The 20,966-nt window shown below is 41.9% G+C and overlaps 1 protein-coding gene across 5 annotated transcripts in view; it reads left to right on the plus strand.

The window, feature by feature from the left end:
* The first annotated feature begins 2,536 nt into the window (after window positions 1–2,536).
* The window catches only part of CCL28 (C-C motif chemokine ligand 28), a 33,881-nt gene continuing 15,451 nt past the window's right edge, over window positions 2,537–20,966 (plus strand). The window contains exon 1 of one of the 5 annotated variants that reach the window (XM_004058891.4): window positions 2,537–2,675. In XM_004058891.4, the coding sequence (XP_004058939.1) occupies window positions 2,612–2,675 (64 nt within the window). In that variant the 5' untranslated portion in view covers window positions 2,537–2,611. Of the gene's footprint in view, window positions 2,676–17,588; window positions 17,947–20,966 lie in introns of those variants that run through there. The other 4 variants (XM_063700772.1, XM_055367512.2, XM_019013029.4 and 1 more) reach the window with 4 other exon arrangements.

The following is a 20,966-nucleotide window of genomic DNA, read 5'->3' on the forward strand; positions in this document are numbered from 1 at the left end:
ACAATTTGTGCAGTTAACGCAATCATCACAGGGTCCTGAGGTGACATATATCCTCCTCAGCTTATGAAGATGATGGGATTAAGAGATTAAAGACAGGCATAGGAAATCACAAGGATATTGATTGGGGAAGTGATAAGTGTCCATGAAATCTTCACAATTTATGTTCAGAGATTGCAGTAAAGACAGGCGTAAGAAATTATAAAAGTATTAATTTGGGGAACTAATAAATGTCCATGAAATCTTCACAATTTATGTTCTTCTGCCATGGCTTCAGCCGGTCCCTCCATTCGGGGTTCCTGACTTCCTGCAACACTGGAGTGGCTCACAGAACTCAGGGAAATACTTACATTTAACGGTTTATTATAAGAGACAGTACAGAAGATACAGATGAAGGCCAGACATAGTGGCTCATGCCCGTAATCCCAGCACTTTGGGAGGCCAAGGCAGGAGGATCGCTTGAGGCCAAGGTATGGGGGAAGGGATGCAGAGCTTCCATGCCTTCCCTGGGCACGCCACCCTCTAGGAACCTCCATATGTTCAGCTATCCAGAAGCTCTCCAAACTCTGCCCTTTTGGGTTTTACGAAGGCTTCATTACATAGGCGTGATTAACAACCATGTAGAAATGTGATTAGACAAAAAGCACATAATCTAAACCCAGCAAGTCCTGCCTGTTCAGGCTTTTCTTGGCCTGTGTAGCATTCCTTCCTCTAGAGTATGGGACAGAACCCTTTCTGGAATGAGGATCTTATGACCCACAATCAGATTAGAGTCCTGCCTTGGGCAGGTGAAAGAAAAACAGAAGGTCAGAGAGAGATTCTGTTTCCTGAGGCCTGTTCCTGAAGCCTAAAGTGCCCCAACATTATAATATAAAAAAAAGACTGGGCTGGGCACAGTGGCTCATGTCTGTAATCCCAGCACTTTGGGAGGCCAAGGCGGGTGAATCACAAGGTCAGGAGTTCAAGACCAGCATCTTGCCAAGATGGTGAAACTCACTCCAGCCTGGGCAACAAAGCGAGACTCTGTCTCCAAACAAACAAACAAACAAACAAACAAACAAACAAAAAAACGGTAACAAGGGTTATGGGAGTTATAAGCCAGGAACCATGGATGAAAGCCAATATATATATCATAACACCACAACCCGAGACTGAGCAATTTATAAATAACAAACAGAAATGTATTCTCTTACAATTATGGAGGCTGGGAAGTCCAAGATCAAGGCACCAGTGATTTCAGTTTCTAATTCCAAGATGATGCCACTTTGCTGCATCTTTTGGAGAGAAGGAGCATTGTGTACTCACCTGGCAGAAGAGCAGAAGGTACCAACCCATTCCCACAGGCCCTTTTTATAGTAGCATTCATCCATTCATGAGGGTGGAGCCATCATAACCTAAACATTGTCCATTAGGCCCTATCTCCCAGCACTATTAGGGATTAATTTTCAACATGAGCTTTGGAGAAGAAAAAAATATTCAAACCACAGCAGTAATTTGAAAACATAAAAAGAAATGGGTGAAATTAATTTTAATAATATATTTTATTTAACCCAAAAAGTCCAAAATACTATCATGTAATCAATAAACAGTATAAACATTATTAACAAGATATTTTATATTTTTTTCTGTACTCAGTCTTTGAAATCCAGTGTGAATTTTATACCTATAGTACATCTGAGTTTGGACTACTCACATTTCAAGTGCTCAAGAGCCACATGTGGGCTAGCGGCTACCACATAGGACAACACAGTTCTAGAGGAAGCATGACATGACTTTGGAGGTCATCTAGTCTGACTTGTTATTTACAGCAACGTTAAGTACGTTGCCTGAGGTTATACAACTTATTAGTAGATGAGGAACAATTAGAATTCAATTATCTTCATGCTACCCCATGCTTTTATTCACAAAGCTGATTGGCAGCAAAGCTGCACTAGCGCTCATGCCTCTTCACACCTGCTCTTGGGCTCTTTTCTACAAGGCATTGCCCCCCTTCCTGTCTTTCTCCTAAATAAGCTATTGTAAAAAGCTTCACTGGAAACAATTTGGCTGTGAACCAAGACTAGAGTGGGGTTTAATACTTCCATATCTTTCCACAAAGATACATTTTTTATGACTTGTCACCCTTGTCCCCAGAAACTCATGGTTTCCATAAGCTACTTAAAAGCTGATTATGCAATGGGTCTCAACATAAGTGTCCATCAGAATCACCTATAGAGCTTTTACAAAATTCAAATGACTGGTCTCCTACCTGGTAGTTCTGGTTTACAAATCAGGGAAAGGGGAGAGTCATTTAGATTGATTTTTTTTTAATGTTTCCCAAATGATTCTGATGCACACCCCAACTCACAGTGACCCTGCCAGCTGCCAGATCTCCACTGACATCCCCTGACCCCCAGGCAGGGTGAACACAAGTTAGGAGCTTGATAAGTCGGGGAGGAGCCTGGTCTTAAGGAAAGAAACATGAGAAATAGATACCCTGAACACCTCCCAGGGCGGGGCCACCTGGCTTACTTTTCCTCTACACTTTTCTCTGTGCCCAAGGACACCTTTAGCCTCATTTCCTGATCGAACAGCCTCACTTGTGTTGCTGTCAGTGCCAGTAGGGCAGGCTGGAATGCAGCAGAGAGGACTCGCCTTCGTGGCCTTGGCTGTCTGTGCGGCCCTACATGTCTCAGAAGGTGAGTGGGGGCACTGGCCACTTAGGCCTTCACTGGAAAGGGGGGTATCTCCCAAATCTGTGCTGGAAGGATTGAGGTGGGGCAAGAATATCTATCTCTTCAAGCAGGAATTTCCAATTGATTTCTGATTACCTACAAGAGAATGACATAGCTTTAAATTCTAGATCTCCCAGAAGTTTCAGGAAGGAACCTCATTCTAACAGGCATACTACAAATTTTTGCCACCTGGAGGATGCGGTCCTTCCAAGTAGGTACAACTTCGAGCTATGTTTCCTTTTCTGAAGACAGTATCTTAGAAAATCCCCAGCTAGAGGCTGGAGTAAAGCCCCTACTATTCATCTGTCTTCCTCCACACCCCAACCTGCTAAACGGTCTGAACACAACTGTGCGCATTCCTGGAGGGAAATACAGACTTGGCCAGCTGCGTTCAAATTAGGTAAGTTGTAAATTTCCTGAGCAAAGTCGGCCCTATGGATACAGAAAACTGAAACTTCAGTCTGACCTTTAAAAAGGGAGGGCAGAGCTGAGCACAGTGGTGCATGCCTGTATTCCCATCTACTTGGGAGGCTACGGCTGGAGGATAGCTTCAGGCCAGGAATTCAAGATTGCAGTGAGCTATGATCACACTGTGAATTGCCACTGCACTCTGAATTGCCACTGCACTCCAGCTTGGGCAACATAGTAAAACCCCATCTGTTAAAAACAAAAAGAGGGGAGGGGAGGGGAAAGAGAAGGAAAGGAAGAAAGGAAAGGAAAGAAAGAAAAAGAAGAAAAGCAGGATGAGGGAGATTGAACCATACAAATTATGTCAAAGAGAATTTAAATTGTGAATTGCTAGCATGTATTTGGAGATTGTAACTGCATTTGAACTAGAGGGAATCTCTTCTAAAGTAGCACTCACTACTATATTCAGGAAACCCTAAGTGTCAGTACTTAATACTTGACCAATGACTCTTTTCCATTGTCATCTTTTCTTTAAGCTTTATCCTAAACAGATTCTCTAAGTCTAGAGCAGAGGTGGAATATAAGTCTTTGGTCTGCTTTTTAAAAATTTGAGCCAACATTTTAAAACTGAAAGCTTTCTCATGTACATACTCATACATACACACATACAAATTGGATTTTAAAGCTTCTCTTGAAAAATCAGATGTGGCAACAATGATTCCACCATACCATGGCAAGAACTGGCTAAAGCAGATGAGCCTCTGAAGTTTGCTGTATTAACTGCCTGGTCCCTGCAGGCATTTGCTTAGGGACTCCCAATATAGTCCGTCAATGTACTGGGCTTATACAAATAAGCAACAGAAAAAACCTGGACAATCTCTTCTCAATTTCTACTAATCTATCTATCTTATCAATATAAAGACAAAAATTTGTCACTTTATGTTTCTGTAACATTTCTCAGAAAAATTCACCATTGAGATTTTGGGACTCATTTTCACTATTTCTGAAAGGCCTACCTGCTAAGGCTTCACTCCTAGTTCTGGTAATTCCACCAACTCAAATTTTTTACATAAAACTTTGAAATGTGTACCTCCATCCAGCTTCCTGACCTACTCCCACCTGTCCCCACAGCAGCAGCTCTCCTACAGGAAAGGAGGGAGGGAACAGCAGGTCAAGGAGGCAGAGGGTAATGAGGAAGGCTCTGCCATACCCAGGACCCACCTTCACATGGGACTGAGTCCTGGTAGAGACGGTGGGGTGGAACGGCAAAATGCAGAGGTGTGTGAAAAGGTACGGCTGCTGGTGATAATAAGAAAGGGAGCCGAGAGACCCAGCAATAGCCTTTTGGGTTAGTCTCGATGCTTTACCTAAGGCGGTTTAGGCCACAGGAAAATCACATTGCCTGAGAAGCTCCAAACTTCTGCCATTTAAAAATAAGTGATATTGGGTAAAAATACACAAGTAGGCCTGAGAACAGTTGTGGAATAGAGGGGCAACGCCACAGCTATTCTTAACAAACTTCCACTCAAGTGTCCATGTAAGCCAGGTGCCCTGTGGGAGGCACTTAAGTGATTCTGGCTCCAGGGAGGGGGTGGAAAACCAAGTGGGGAGGGAGGAAGGTAGAGAACACTCAACAACTCAACAGTGCAGAGAAGAGGACAGGTGGCCTTGGCAAGGGGAATAGGAAAAAGGCCTGTGCCAGTTTGGAACTTTGGGAAATATATTTTGTTTCCTTGAGGCAGAAAGCTGTTCCCTTATCTTAATGGTGTCTTAAATGGCTATCTTGTTGTGATGGCTCAATAACTGGCATTCCCTAAGTGTTTTGCATAAATCAGGAAGCAGGTGACTTTATCTATAATTAAAAGCCTTGGATTCTGCCCAAAGGTAGGGCACACTCCACCTCTGCTGACGTGGCTGCTGGCTCCCAGAACTCAATACTGAATCCATAAACATGTCTATCATCCTGTTTCGGTGGCCCTGAGCCCGATTATTTAAACCCACAATCTAGGACTTTGTGGGCCTGGCTGTTTTATTGTACATTAAGATTAAGGCTCACTTGTGCCCAGCAGATTCAAGTTAGGAGGTTTTGCTGCAGTGAGTCCCAAATTGCCTTCCCACTGACAACCTTCTTTCTCAGAGTACAATGGCTACTGAATCACACCAATACTTGCTAGAGATTTGCTGCTTGCATCCTAAAACGTTTATCTTTTGTTTTAATCATAAGACTCTGGCTAGGGAAGGTTACCACGAATACACATTGTGACTCAATGTTGTTCTGCACAATTGGGACTCTCCAATTGTGGTCCCTAAGAGGTCTGACATAGGTGGGACTACAGGTGCATGCCGCCACACCTAGCTAATTTTTTGTTTGTTTTTGGAGATGGAGTTTGTTGCTCTTGTCACCCAGGCTAGAGTGCAATGGTGCAATCTCGGCTCACTGCAACCTCCACCTCCTGGGTTCAAGCAATTCTCCTGCCTCAGCCTCCTGAGTAGCTGGGATTAGAGGCGTGCACCACCACACCCAGCTAATTTTTGTATTTTTAGTAGAGACGGGGTTTCACCATGTTGGCCAGGCTGGTCTCAAACTCCTGACCTCAGGTGATCCACCTACCTCGGCCTCACAAAGTGCTGAGATTACAGGTGTGAGCCACCATGCCCAGGCACACCTGGCTAATTAAAAAAAAATTTGTTGTAGAGATAGAGTCTCACTATGTTGCCCAGACTGGTCTTGAACTCCTGGCCTCAAGCAAGTCTCCTGCCTTGGCCTCGCTGCCTGTAATCCCAGCAATTGGGAGAATGAGGCAGAAAGATTGCTTGAGCCCAGGAGTTCAAGGCTGCAGTGAGCCATGATCGCACCGCTGCACTTCAGCCTGGGTGAAAGAGTGAGACTCTCATCTCAAAAAAAAAAAAGTAAAAAATGACCAAAAAAATAAAATTACCAAAAAAGTCACAAAAATTAAAGAATTTATCCTAATATTATGAAAGTTACCAATACTTAGTGTATTTTCAAATATAAAAATTTAAAGAATTAAAAAAAGGAAAGTCGCTCTTCATCATTCCTTTAATCCCTCTCCCCTCTCCAGAGGGTTCTGCATATCCTTCCAGAATTTCCTCTATGCATTTAGTAATGTGAACCCACACATACGTCCACACCAATTTTTTTTTCATTATACTTTAAGGTCTAGGGTACATGTGCACAATGTGCAGGTTTGTTACATATGTATACATGTGCCATGTAGGTGTGCTGCACCCATTAACTCATCATTTACAATAGGTATATCTCCTAATGCTATCCCTCCCCGCTCCCCCCACCCTATGACAGGCCCTGGTGTGTGATGTTCCCCACCCTGGGTCCAAGTGTTCTCACTGTTCAATTCCCACCTATGAATGAGAACATGCGGTGTTTGGTTTTCTGTCCTTGAGATAGTTTGCTCAGAATGATGGTTTCCAGCTTCATCCATGTCCCTACAAAGGACATGAACTCATCCTTTTTTATGGCTGCATAGTATTCCATGGTGTATATGTGCCACATTTTCTTAATCCAGTCTATCATTGATGGACATGTGCATTGGTTCCAAGTCTTTGCTATTGTGAATAGTGCTGCAATAAACATACGTGTGCATGTGTCTTTATAGCAGCATGATTTATAATCCTTTGGGTAAATGCCCAGTAATGGGATGGCTGGTCAAATAGTATTTCTAGTTCTAGATCCTTGAGAAATCACCACACTGTCTTCCACAATTGTTGAACTAGTTTACAGTCCCACTAACAGTGTAAAAGTGTTCCTATTTCTCCACATCCTCTCCAGCACTTGTTGTTGCCTGACTTTTTAATGATCGCCATTGTAACTGGTGTGAGATGGTATCTCATTGTGGTTTTGATTTGCATTTCTCTGATGGCCAGTGATGATGAGCATTTTTTCATGGTCTGTTGGCTGCATAAATGTCTTCTTTTCAGAAATGTCTGTTCATATCCTTCACCCACTTTTTGATGGGGTTGATTTTTTCTTGTAAATTTGTTTAAGTTCTTTGTAGATTCTGGATACTAGCCCTTTGTCAGATGGGTAGATTGTAAAAATTTTTCTCCCATTCTGTATGTTGCCTGTTCACTCCGATGGTATTTTCTTTTGCTGTGCACAAGTTCTTTGGTTTAATTAGATCCCATTTGTCAATTTTGGCTATGTTGCCATTGCTTTTGGTGTTTTAGTCATGAAGCCCTTGCCCATGCCTATGGCATGAATGGTATTGCATAGGCTTTCTTCTAGGGTTTTTATGGTTTTTGGTCTAACACTTAAGTCTTTAATCCATCTTGAATTAATTTTTGTATAAGGTGTAAGGAAGGGATCCAGTTTCAGCTTTCTACATATGGCTAGCCAGTTTTCCCAGCACCATTTATGAAATAGGGAATCCTTTCCCCATTTCTTATTTTTGTCAGGTTTCTCAAAGATCAGATGGTTGTAGACGTGTGGTATTATTTCCGAGGACTCTGTTCTGTTCCATTGGTCTATATCTCTGTTTTGGTACTAGTACCATGCTGTTTTGGCTACTGTAGCCTTGTAGTATAGTTTGAAGTCAGGTAGTGTGATGCCTCCAGCTTTGTTCTGTTTTGCTTAGGATTGTCTTGGCAACGTGGGCTCCTTTTTGGTTCCTTATGAAGTTTAAAGTAGATTTTTCCAATTCTGTGAAGAAAGTCACTGGTAGCTTCATGGGGATGGCACTGAAGCTATAAATTACCTTGGGCAGTATGGCCATTTTCATGATATTGATTCTTCATATCCATGAGTATGGAATGTTCTTCCATTTCTTTGTATCCTCTTTTATTTCATTGAGCAGTGGTTTGTAGTTCTCTTTGAAAAGGTCCTTCACATCCCTTGTAAGTTGGATTTCAAGGTATTTTGTTCTCTTTGAAGCAATTGTGAATGGGAGTTCACTCATGATTTGGCTCTCTGTTTGTCTGTTATTGGTGTATAGGAATGCTTGTGATTTTTGCACATTGATTTTGTATCCTGAGACTTTGCTGAAGTTGCTTATCAGCTTAAGGAGATTTGGGGCTGAGACAATGGGGTTTTCTAAATATACAATCATGTCGTCTGTAGACAGGGACAATTTGACTTCCTCTTTTCCTAATTGAATACCCTTTATTTCTTTCCCTGCCTGATTGCCCTGGGCAGAACTTCCAACACTATGATGAACAGGAAGGTGAGAGAGGGCATCCCTGTCTTGTGCCAGTTTTCAAAGGGCATGCTTCCAGTTTTTGCCCATTCAGTATGATATTGGCTGTGGGTTTGTCATAAATAGCTCTTAGTATTTTGAGATACGTCCCATCAATACCTAATTTATTGAGAGTTTTTAGCATGAAGGGCTGTTGAATTTTGTCGAAGGCTTTTTCTGCATCTATTGAGGTAATCATGTGGTTTTTGTCTTTGGTTCTGTTTATATGAGGGATTATGTTTATTGATTTGATATGTTGAACCAGCCTTGAATCCCAGGGATGAAGCCCACTTCATCATCGTGGATAACCTTTTTGATGTGCTGCTGAATTTGGTTTGCCAGTATTTTATTGAGGATTTTTGCATCGATGTTCATCAGTGATATTGGTCTAAAATTCTCTTTTTTTGTTGTGTCTCTGCCGGGCTTTGGTATCAGGATGATGCTGGCCTCATAAAATGAGTTAGGGAGGATTCCCTCTTTTTCTATTGATTGGAATAGTTTCAGAAGGAATGGTACCAGCTCCTTTTTGTATCTCTGGTAGAATTCGGCTGTGAATCTGTCTGGTCCTGGACTCTTTTTGGTTGGTAGGCTATTAATTATTGCCTCAATTTCAGAGCCTGTTATTGGTCTATTCTGGGATTCAACTTCTTCCTGGTTTAGTCTTGGGAGGGTGTATGTGTCTAGGAATGTATCCATTTCTTCTAGATTTTCTAGTTTATTTGCATAGAGGTGTTTATAGTATTCTCTGATGGTAGTTTGTATTTCTGTAGGATCGGTGGTGATATCCCCTTTATCATTTTTTATTGCGTCTATTTCTTCTCTGTTTTCTTCTTTATTATTCTTGCTAGTGGTCTATCAATTTTGTGGATCTTTTCAAAAAACCAGCTTCTGGAGTCATGGATTTTTTGGAGGGTTTTTGAATCTCTATGTTCTTAAGTTCTGCTCTGATCTTAGTTATTTCTTGCCTTCTGCTAGCTTTTGAATGTGTTTGCTCTTGCTTCTCTAGTTCTTTTAATTGTGATGTTAGGGTGTCAATTTTAGATCTTTCCTGCTTTCTCTTGTGAGCATTTAGTGCTATACATTTCCCCCTACACACTGCTTAAAATGTGTCCCAGAGATTCTGGTGTGTTGTGTCTTTGTTCTCATTGGTTTCAAAGAACATCTTTATTTCTGCCTTCATTTTGTTACATACCCAGTAGTCATTCATGAGCAGGTTGTTCAGTTTCCATGTAGTTGAGCAGTTTTGAGTGAGTTTCTTAATCCTGAGTTCTAGTTTGATTGCACTGTGGTCTGAGAGACAGTTTGTTATAATTTCTGTTCTTTTACATCTGCAGAGGAGTGCTTTACTTCCAACTATTTTGGAATAAGTGCAATGTGATGCTAAGAAGAACGTATATTCTGTTGATTTGGGGTGGAGAGTTCTGTAGATGTCTATTAGGTCTGTTTGGTGCACATCTGTGTTCAATTCCTGGATATCTTTGTTAACTTTCTGTCTTGTTGATCTGTCTAATGTTGACAGTGGGGTGTTAAAATCTCCCATTATTATTGTGTGGGAGTCTAAGTCTCTTTGTAGGTCTCTAAGGACTTGCTTTATGAATCGGGGTGCTCCTGTATTGGGTGCATATATATTTAGGATAGTTAGCTCTTCTTGTTGAATTGATCCCTTTACCATTATGTAATGGTCTTCTTTGTCTCTTTTGATCTTTGTTGGTTTAAAGTCTGTTTTATCAGAGACTAGGATTGCAACCCCTGCTTTATTTTTGTTTTCCATTTGCTTGGTAGATCTTCCTCCATGCCTTTATTTTGAGCCTATGTGTGTCTCTGCAGTTGAGATGGGTCTCCTGAATACAGCACACTGATGGGTCTTGACTCTTTATCCAATTTGCCAGTCTGTGTGTTTTAATTGGAGCATTTCACCCATTTACATTTAAGGTTAATATTGTTATGTATGAATTTGAGCCTATCGTTATGATGTTAGCTGGTTCTTTTGCTCATTAGTTGATGCAGTTTCTTCCTAGCATCAATGGTCTTTACAATTTGGCATGTTTTTGCAGTGGCTGGTACTGGTTCTTTCTTTCCATGTTTAGTGCTTCCTTCAGGAGCTCTTGTAAGACAGGCCTGGTGGTGACAAAATCTCTCAGCATTTGCTTGTCTGTAAAGGGGTTTATTTCTCCTTCACTTATGAAGCTTAGTTTGGGTGGATATGAGATTCTGAGTTGAAAATTCTTTCCTTTAAGAATGTTGAATATTGGCCCCCACTCTCTTCTGGCTTGTAGAGTTTCTGCTGAGAGATCAGCTGTTAGTCTGATGGGCTTCCCTTTGTGGGTAACCCGACCTTTCTCTCTGGCTGCCCTTAACATTTTTTCCTTCATTTCAACTTTGGTGAATCTGACAATTATGTGTCTCAGAGTTGCTCTTCTTGAGGAGTATTTTGTGGCATTCTCTGTATTTCCTGAATTTGAATGTTGGCCTGCCTTGCTAGGTTGGGGAAGTTCTCCTGGGTGATATCCTGAAGAGTGTTTTCCAACTTGGTTCCATTCTCCCCGTCACTTTCAGGTACACCAATCAGACGTAGATTTGGTCTTTTCACATAGTCCCATATTTCTTGGAGGCTTTGTTCATTTCTCCTTATTCTTTTTTCTCTAAACTTCTCTTCTCACTGCATTTCATTCATTTCATCTTCCATCACGATACCCTTCCTTCCAGTTGATTGAATCGGCTACTGAGGCTTCTGCATTCGTCACGTAGTTCTCGTGCTGTGGTTTTCAGCTCCGTCAGGTCCTTTAAGGACTTCTCTGCATTGGTTATTATAGTTAGCCATTCATCTAATCTTTTTTCAAGGTTTTTAACTTCTTTGCCATGGGTTCGAACTTCCTCCTTTAGCTCGGAGTAGTTTGATCGTCTGAAGCCTTCTTCTCTCAACTTGTCAAAGTCATTTTCCATCCAGCTTTGTTCCATTGCTGGTGAGGAGCTGCATTCCTTTGGAGGAGGAAACGCATTCTGATTTTTAGATTTGTCAGTTTTTCTGCTCTGTTTTTTCCCCATTTTTGTGGTTTTGTCTACCTTTGGTCTTTGATGATGGTGACGTACAGATGGGGTTTTGGTGTGGATGTCCTTTCTGTTTGTTAGTTTTCCTTTTAACAGTCAGGACGCTCAGCTGCAGGTCTGTTGGAGTTTGCTGGAGGTCCACTCCAGACCCTGTTTGCCTGGATATCACCAGCGGAGGCTGCAGAACAGCAAATATTGCAGAATGGCAAATGTTGCTGCCTGATCCTTCCTCTGCAAGCTTCATCTCAGAGGGTCACCTGGCTGTATGAGGTGTCAGTCGGCCCCTACTGGGAGGAGTCTCCCAGTTAGGCTAGTCAGGGGTCAGGGACCCACTTGAGGATGCAATCTGTCCATTCTCAAACTCCATGCTGGTAGAACCACTACTCTCTTCAAAGCTGCCAGATAGGGACGTTTAAGTCTGCAGAAGTTTCTGCTGCCTTTTGTTCAACTATGCTCTGCTCCCAGAGGTGGAGTCTACAGAGGCAGGCAGGCCTCCTTGAGCTGCAGTGGGCTCCACCCAGTTCGAGCTTCCAGGCCATTTTGTTTACCTACTCAAGCCTCAGCAATGGCAGACACCCCTCCCCCAGCCTCACTGCTGCCTTGCTGTTCAATCTCAGACTGCTGTGCTAGCAGTGAGCGAGGCTCTGTGGGTGTGGGACCCTCCAAGCCAGGCGTGGGATATAATCTTCTGGTGTGCCGTTTGCTAAGACCATTGGAAAAGTGCAGTATTAGGGTGGGAGTGTCCCGATTTTCCAGGTACTGTCTGTCACGGCTTCCCTTGGCTAGGAAAGGGAATTCCCCGACCCCTTGCACTTCCTGGGTGAGACAACACCCTGCCCTGCTTCAGCTCATGCTCCATGGACTGCACCCACTGTCTGACAAGCCACAGTGAGATGGTCCCAGTACCTCAGTTGGAAATGCAGAAATCACCCGTTTTCTGTGTTGCTCATGCTGGGAGCTGTAGACTGGAGCTGTTCCTATTCGGCCATCTTGGAACCGGCACACACCAATTTTTTAGAACAGAAACAGGATCACAATCTACATATTGTCTTAACACATATTTTAATCATAGATAACAGTATATTCAACACAAAAAGTTAATTCTGAAAATCTGCATCTTCATCTTACATAAAACATTCAAACTTCCCAGAACAATTGGGAATGTTAATGTTTCATTTATTCATTTATTATTAATATTAATCTGGGTCCTATTAGGTGACAGAAACCAGATAATTTGAAAGTTTAATGTGAACAAATTATTAACTGTAACAAGAGATAGGCTAGAAAGAAAGAGAATTTTAAGGAATGTAGGAAAAGCAGATATTCCAAGGGCTAAAACAAATCACTCAAGGAAGAATTCCTGCACCCTTACCCTCCCCAGCTGAGATCCAGCCATGGCTCAACAAATGGCAGAAAAGTCACCTGTCTGTACTGGCAGAACATGCTGGATATCCACCTTCTAGTTTGCAGGGGAAAGTCCTTCACAGGGAAGCATCTCACTGGACATGCTGGGCTGCAAACCTGCCTGTAGGGGTGCTGCTAGTTGCCATGCACTGAAGCTAAAGCACTGCAGAAGCTGGTTCTACAGGAACCTGATGAGAGAACCCTGGAGCCAAGAAGGAAAACCCCCTCTTCCAGCAATGTCCCTTCAATATCTTCTATAGATAAAGTTTAACAACGTTCCAGCTAGCCAAGGAAAAATATTTAAGGGCCCATCTCAATTTCATAGAACAGGAAATTAAGGGTGAGTTTGAAACTGAAGGAAAATAAATAAACAAGTGGCACATTCCACAAACATTTAATGGGCACCTGTATACTTACTATGAGCCAGGGACTGTACTGCATATTGGCCCACAAATGTCCTTGTTGTTTCCATTTATTGAGTGTTGTTTGTCACTCCTGTTCTAAGCACTTAAATGTACAAACTCATGCAGTCTTCACAATAACCCTGAGGTAGATGCTAGGACCACCCCCATATTACAGAAAAAAGGATTGAGATACAGAGAGTTAACTCACCCAAGGTCAGCTAGTAACTAGCAGAAGGAGAATTTAAACCTGGTAGTCTCCACATGCTTAAGTACCATGCTACAAAGCCTCTCAGGATGCTTTTATGGCACACAATTATCCAAACCCCTTCAAGACTATCCCCTGACCACTCTAGTGTCTGTATCATGTTAAAGCAAAGAAAAATCCCCATCCACTCTCCATGCCCCCAAACATTATCCCAGGGTTCCAAAAAGTACCTGGCAGGACTTTATTTGGGAATAGCAGTTCCATATATCATGGATTAGTGAGTGCTACCTGCCCACTTAGTGACAGCAGTGGTCATCTGTTGGCACCCACTGCATGATCTGGCTACATTAAGGTGTGAGGTCCACAAGAATGGAGAGATGTGTTCTAACCACATTCTGAACATTATGTGTTGCCTTTTTTTTCTTTTTCTTTTTTGAGACGGAGTCTTGCTCTGTTGCCCACACTGGAGTGCAGTGGCATGGTCTCTGCTCACTGCAACCTCTGCCTCCCAGGTTCAAGTGATTCTCCTGTCTCAGCCTCCTGAGTAGCTGGGATTACAGGCACCTGCCACCACGCCCGGTTAATTTTTTGTATTTTTAGTAGAGACGGGGTTTCACCATGTTAGTCAGGCTGTCTCGATCTCCTGACCCCATGATCTGCCCACCTCGGCCTCCCAAAGTGCTGGGATTACAGGCATGAGCCACCGCACCCAGCCTGACCTTCTTAAATTGCACTCAGTCTTGAGACACTGCTAGCAGCTAAGTGAATCTTTTATATCATTTTTATCTTTAGTCTGCAAATCCTTTCTCCAATAATTGCATGTGCCTTTCTTTACTCTGTTTCTATTTTGCTGTGTTCTATATATAGTACCAGTGCTTTTCAAATTGCATTTCTAATCAGCTCCCAGGTGATGCTATTGTTGTGGCTCTGGGAGCCACACTTTGAGTAGTGAGATCCTATACAACACATCCAAGTAAGAGAGGAAGCTGTTCACGTCTCTACAATAGCAGGATTCTTTCCTTAAAACCCAAAATCTGCCAGGCGCAGTGGATCACGCCTGTAATCCAGCACTTGGGGAGACAAAGGGGAGGATAGCTTGAGTCTAGGAGTTCGAGACCTGCCTGAGCAATAGAGTGAGACCCCACTCTCCAACAATAACAAAACCCAGAATCTAACTTTTGTATCACAAATTTGATGTGTAGTGCCAACAGTTCTTGAGCACTAAGAGATCTTTACAGCCCTCTAGTGACCAAAACTGGATCATAGACAGAACCAAAACAGGGACTCACATTCCTGGAAAATCATCCATACACTTAATACTGGGAATAATAATGACAATAATCCAAAACTAATAGAAATAACACCAGAGTAAGGCCAGGTGCAGTGGCTCATGCCTATAATCCTAGCACTTTGGGAGGCTGAGGTGGGAGGATTGCTTGAGGCTAGGAGTTTGAGACCAGCCTGGGTAACATACAACACCCTGTTTCTGCAAAAAATTTTAAAAATTAGCCAGGCATAGTGGGGTGCACCTGTAGTCTGAGCTACTTGGGCAGCTAAGGCAGGAGGATCACTTGAGCCTGGGCATTCAAGGCTGCAGTGAGCCGTGATCACACCACTGCGCTCCAGCCTGGGCAACAGAACAAGATGGTCTCCCAAAAAAAAAAAAAAAAAGAAAAGAAATAACACCATAAGATGACAAATAGGAATGCTTTTAATCAGATACTAAAAACATCTTTACAATATTACATATAGTGAACAAATGATTTATCATATTGACTGACCCCTTATTACTTCAATGTGCAGGGATGGTACCTATGAAAAGCACTGTGTAATTGCAGATAATTTGGGACATAAGAGCTTGACCAAAAACTGAAAATACTATTCCTAGAAAAAAAGCAAAAATATTTTGGACATTAAAAGCCTTAAAACAAGATAAAAATGAAACACTGATAAGATCGGAGCTTAGTTCAGTCCAAGAAACTTATTTAGCACTAATACCAGACAATGTGCTATGTGGTGGGGGGTTACAAAGATGCCCTGTGGGAGCTTACAGTCAAAAGACAGTCATATAGACTCTTAATGTCATACATGGTAAAGACTAAGATATAGGAAAGCGCAAGGTACTGTGGGACCTCAGATTCAAATGGGGAAATGACAAAATTGGAAGAAAGTAGACAACTGAGAGGTTCAGCAGTCCAGAAGCCAATTAATAAGGTCTGAACTAAGAGTGGTAACAAGGATGAAGAGGAGACAGATCTGAAAAGTGTTAAGGAAAATACAATCTACAGGAGTTTGACTGGCCATGGGAGTGCAGAAGATGGAATTACACTTGGATAACAGTACAAAGTGATTAAACGAGATGAGAAAAGGAAAACAGTAGATTTAAAGTGGCAGGAGATGATGTCTTCAGTTGTGGCTCTGTTGAGTTTGGGGTGCCTGTGGGATATCCAAGTGCATGTTCAATGGCAGGTGGATACACATCAGAATATTTGGGTAGAGCTAAAAAAAACACATTTTGAAGTTACTGACATAGTAAAAATTTTAAACATGAGATGTGGAAAGAAAAGAGCAGTAGGTTAGGGATGGAACTTTGAGAATGCTAACTATTGAGGAGAGGGCAAAGGAGGACGCATTCAAGAGGCAGAGAAAGTAATTTCTCTTCTTTTTTTTTTGAGATGGAGTCCCTCTCTGTCGCCCAGGCTGGAGTGCAGTGGCACAATCTCGGCTCACTGCAACCTCCACCTCCCGGGTTCAAGCAATTCTCTGTCTCAGCCTCCTGAGTAACTGGGATTACAGGCGTCTGCCACCATGCCCGGCTAATTTTTTTGTATTTTTAGTAGAGATGGGGTTTCACCATCTTGGCCAGGCTGGTCTTGGACTTCTGACCTCGTGATCCTCCTGCCTCGGCCTCCCAAAGTGCTGGGATTACAGGCATGAGCCACTGTGCCCAGCTGTAATTTCTCATTATTCAGAAAATTAGAAGAGACTAGTAACTAGGAATATGGAAATTTTCAAGGAAGGAATGGGTAAGTGTTAAATACAGCAGAGAGGTCCAATGAGACAATGTTAGAAAAATGTCTGCTCTGCCTGGGCACAAAGTGAGGTCCCATCTCTACAAAAAAATAAAGAAATTAGGTAGGCATGGTGCTGTGCACTGGTGGTCCCAGCGACACGGGAGGCTGAGGCAAGAGGATCACTTGATGCCAGGAGGTGAAGGCTGCAGTTAGCTGTGTTTGTACTACTGCACTCCAGCACTCCAGCTTGGGTGACAGAGCAAGATCCTATCTAAAGGAAAAAAAGAACAAAAATTCTGCTAATTGCTAATTGTAGGCGCCCTGTGGGCAGGTACTATGACTTATTAATTCTTATATACTCGGTGTCTGTTACAAAGACTGATACAATGCAGGCAGCACCCTATAAATGCTTCTAGAATTTTACTGATGTGACAATCACTTTAATTAGTAAAATAACACACTTCTACGATTCAAAAAGAAACATGTCGGTACTAGATATTGTAGACATTTTTCCCAAGGGAGCTTTTTCTTGACCCAACTCAGCCTAAATTTTTAGTAGAAAAATATTAATAAAGGAAATACAGAAAATACCTTTCCAACAGAAAGAATAAAAAGCAAAGAAAAAGGATTTAAAAACGCAAAAAACAGAGAATAAATGAATACAAACCAAGACATTAGTGTAGCAATGTCAATAACAGAAAAATATGATTTAAGCAAAAAGTTATAGTAGAAATAGAGGAATCTTAACCGAAAGATTAAAAAGTTCACTTCACAGAAAAGCTATCTCTATGGCCCAGACTCCTGTGCGGCAAGAGAGATGATCGAGGCGCGAAAATGCAGTCAGATTTTGTTTTTATTTAAAATTGCAGCATTTTACTAATCATAGACTTTTTTGCATTAATTTTTATTTTTTAAAATATTGCATCCAAATGTTGCTTATCTTCATTACGGAGTTCTTTTGACGGTCCCTTAAATTCTGCACCTGAGGCTCGTGCCTCATTTTAATTCTGGCTGTGGACCAGGAGGGTACTTGGGCGTCTGAAAACATAACCCCAAGTGTTGTATCACATAAGTAGACAGAAATGCAAGAAAAAAAAAACTGGCATAATCCCAATATCAGTGGGAGATTTTAACATACCCGCATCAAAAGCTGGCCGATCAATTAAAAAAAAAAAAAAAAAAACTAGTAAGGGTTAGGGAATGCGTGCACAATACAACTAGTTTTCTCCTGCAGCTCTGTGAAGGGCAGCCCGCGGTAGGCTAGGCCTCGTCCTAGGCGCCCCAGCCGGCTCCCCCGGGTCCAGGCGTGCGCCTGCGGGCGACGTGGGCGTCTGGGCATCCGGCCGTCACGCGCTGCCTGGGACTCCACCCTACCTACCCTTCGCGTAGTACTTGTTATACTTTGGCAGCTTCTTCACGTTGGTCCTCTCCGCGCGCAGGTAGGAACCGTCCACGGCCTTAAAGAAGCCTCCTCACCAGGTCAGTGGCGCCAAACAGGTTGCGTACGCGCAGAGGCGGGAAGGGCGGCTGGACGTCGCCCAGGTAAACGACGTCCCGCGCCACCCCTTTCTTGTTGCTGTCGCTCTGCACTTCCCGCGCTCTTCCTTGCTCTCTGCTTCGGCTACCGCCCGCTGTTTTCCACTTCAGTCTCTCCTGGTCCACGGCAGCCACGACTACAGATACCAGTAGCGCGACAGCCGCAAAGCGCCATAACGTCGTGCTTTTCTTTTTTCTTTCTTTCTTTTCTTTCTTTCTTTCTTTCTTTCTTTCTTTCTTTCTTTCTTTCTTTCTTTCTTTCTTTCTTTCTTTCTTTTTCTTTCTTTCTTTCTTTCTTTCTTTTCTTTCTTTCTTTCTCTCTTTCTTTCTTTCTTTCTTTCTCTTTCTTTCTTTTTTTCTCGTGCTTTGTTTCCTCTGATTTTCCTTTTCCGGGTTTTTAGTTGAACACACGTTTTTTTCTTGTATGTGTTTTAAATAAATGCATTTAGGGCTATATTTAACTGTACCCCACCCATTATAATGAATAGTACTTTTACGATTTTCCAGAATAAGATTTTGTGGTTTCCTCTTTAACCCATGAGTTGAATGCTTTGTTTCTAAGCTTAGAGCCAAACATTTATTTATTATTAGAGACAAGGTCTCTGTCGCCCAGGCTGCAATGCAATTGTAAGAGGCGAGTGAACCAGAGCAACTCCCATCTTAAAATAGAAGCTAGGTAAAATGAGGCTGAAACCTACTAAGCTGCATTCCCATCTAAGTCACAGGATGACTAGGTCAGCACAAAATACAGGTCATAAAAGACCTTGCTAATAAAACAGGTTGCAGTGAAGAAGCCGGCTAAATCCTACCAAAACAAAAATGGCCACAGGGGTAACCTCTGGTCGCCCTCACTACTACACTCCCATCAGCGCCATGACAGTTTACAAATGCCATGGCAACGTCAGAAAGTTACCCGATTTGGTCTCAAAAGGGGAGGCATGGGCTGGGCGCAGTGGTTCATGCCTGTAATCCCAGCACTTTGGGAGGCAGAGGCGGGCGGATCACGAGGTCAGGAGATCGAGACCATCCTGGCTAACACGGTGAAACCCCGTCTCTACTAAAAATACAAAAAATTAGCCGGGTGTGGTGGCGGGCGTCTGTAGTCCCAGCTACTCGGGAGGCTGAGGCAGGAGAATGGCGTGAACCCGGGAGGCGGAGCTTGCAGTGAGCAGAGATCGCGCCACTGCACTCCAGTCTGGGCAACAGAGCGATACAGAGCGATACTCCGTCTCAAAAAAAAAAAAAAAAAAAAGGGCGGGGGGGAAGGCATGAATAGTCCACTCCTTGTTTAGCATATCATCAAGAAATAACCATAAAAATGGGCAACCAGCCACCCTCAGGGCTTCTCTATGAAGTAGCCATTCTTTTATTCCTTTGCTTTCTTAATAAACTTGCTTTCACTTTGCACTGCGGACTGGCCCTAAATTCTTTCTTGCATGAGATCCAAGAACCCTCTCTTGGGGTCTGGATGGGGACCCCTTTCCTGTAACGCAATGGCAGGATCAAAGCCTCCAACTCCTGGGTTCAAGTGATCCCCTTGCCTTAGCCTCCCAAGTAGGTGGGCCACAACGCCTGGCTAATCTTTTAAATTTTTTGTAGAGACAGGGTCTCACTATGTTACCCAGGCTGGTCCTGAACTCCTGGCCTCAAGCAATCCTCCCACCTCAGTCTCCCAAAGTACTGGGATTATAGGTATGAGCCACCACACCTGGCTCAAACTTTTAAACTACTACTTTGCACAGGAACCTTCACTTCAAACACTAAGAATTTAAAAAAGGAGTCATGACTGCAAATACAGTGAGATAAAGCTATGACACTTTGTGAGAATAAAGTAGAAATTGTGGATAAAATGAACAATTTCTTGGAAAAATAATAAATAAATATATATGTAAATATATATATTATATATACAAGTAAGCCAATAACAAATCCAACTTAAACATCTTTCCTCAGACACCAGGCCTAGATAGTTTTTTAAGTTTTACCAAAAATTGGAGGAACAGAAAATCTTTATCTTATACAAACTCTTTCAAAGGATGGAAGAACAGAGAAAACTACCTAATGCATTGTTGAGATTAACATACTCTTAATACCCAAAACATGGAAGGATGGTAACAGGGTATAAAAGTATAGATTAATTTATGAACAGAGGTGCAAAAATCTTAATAAATAGCAAATCTTATACAAGATATAAAAATTAATATATTATGAATAAGTATGGTTTATCCCAGGAGGGCAAGGAAGAAAATAGATTAATCCACCGCAGCAATTTAAAACTTTCAATGGGCTAGGTACTGTTCTAGGCATTTAGCAAAGTAACAGATTTTAAAAGACAAAAATCCTTTATTTCCTACACAGGAATTGAGAAGAAAGAGATGAAAATGACGATTTACCTATAAAACTGGAGTATCTACTCCAAACTATTACAAATAAAAAAAATTCAGCAAGGTTGCTGGATACAAGAGCAACATTAAATAATCAATAGAATTCTTATACATAAAAATTAACTAATTAGAAAAAAGTATTTTTAAAGAGTTCATTCACAATACAACAAAATATATAAGGTACCTACATATAGATCTAAGATATACAACATTATCTTATCATTTTCTTCATAAAGATCTTGGAGGACCAAGAAAATATGAATAGATAGAGAGATAATTCCATATTTATGAATGGGAAGACAATATATTTCAGATCTTAGTTGTAAACTTAGTGCAATTCCAACCACAATTCCTGAAATTCTTAAAGAACTAAGCAAACTGATTCTAAAATTTATCTAAAAGGTAAAGCATCAAGGACAGCCAAGACAATTTTGAAGAATAAATTGAGTGGGAAGACTTATTGTATCAAGTTTTGAGATTTATTAAAAAGTGTCTTAGTTGAGACATGTGGAATTGATGCAGAGATCAATAAGTAGAGCATGAGACAGAAGAAAAAGCCCAGAAACAGACCTATGTGTATGTGTAAACTTGAAGATTTAAGGAGTGTCTGCATATCAGTGAGATGGGGTGGTTCTGTTATGG

The sequence above is a fragment of the Gorilla gorilla genome, chromosome 19, assembly GCF_029281585.2.
Source record: "Gorilla gorilla gorilla isolate KB3781 chromosome 19, NHGRI_mGorGor1-v2.1_pri, whole genome shotgun sequence".
NCBI classification, from domain to species: Eukaryota; Metazoa; Chordata; class Mammalia; order Primates; family Hominidae; genus Gorilla; species Gorilla gorilla.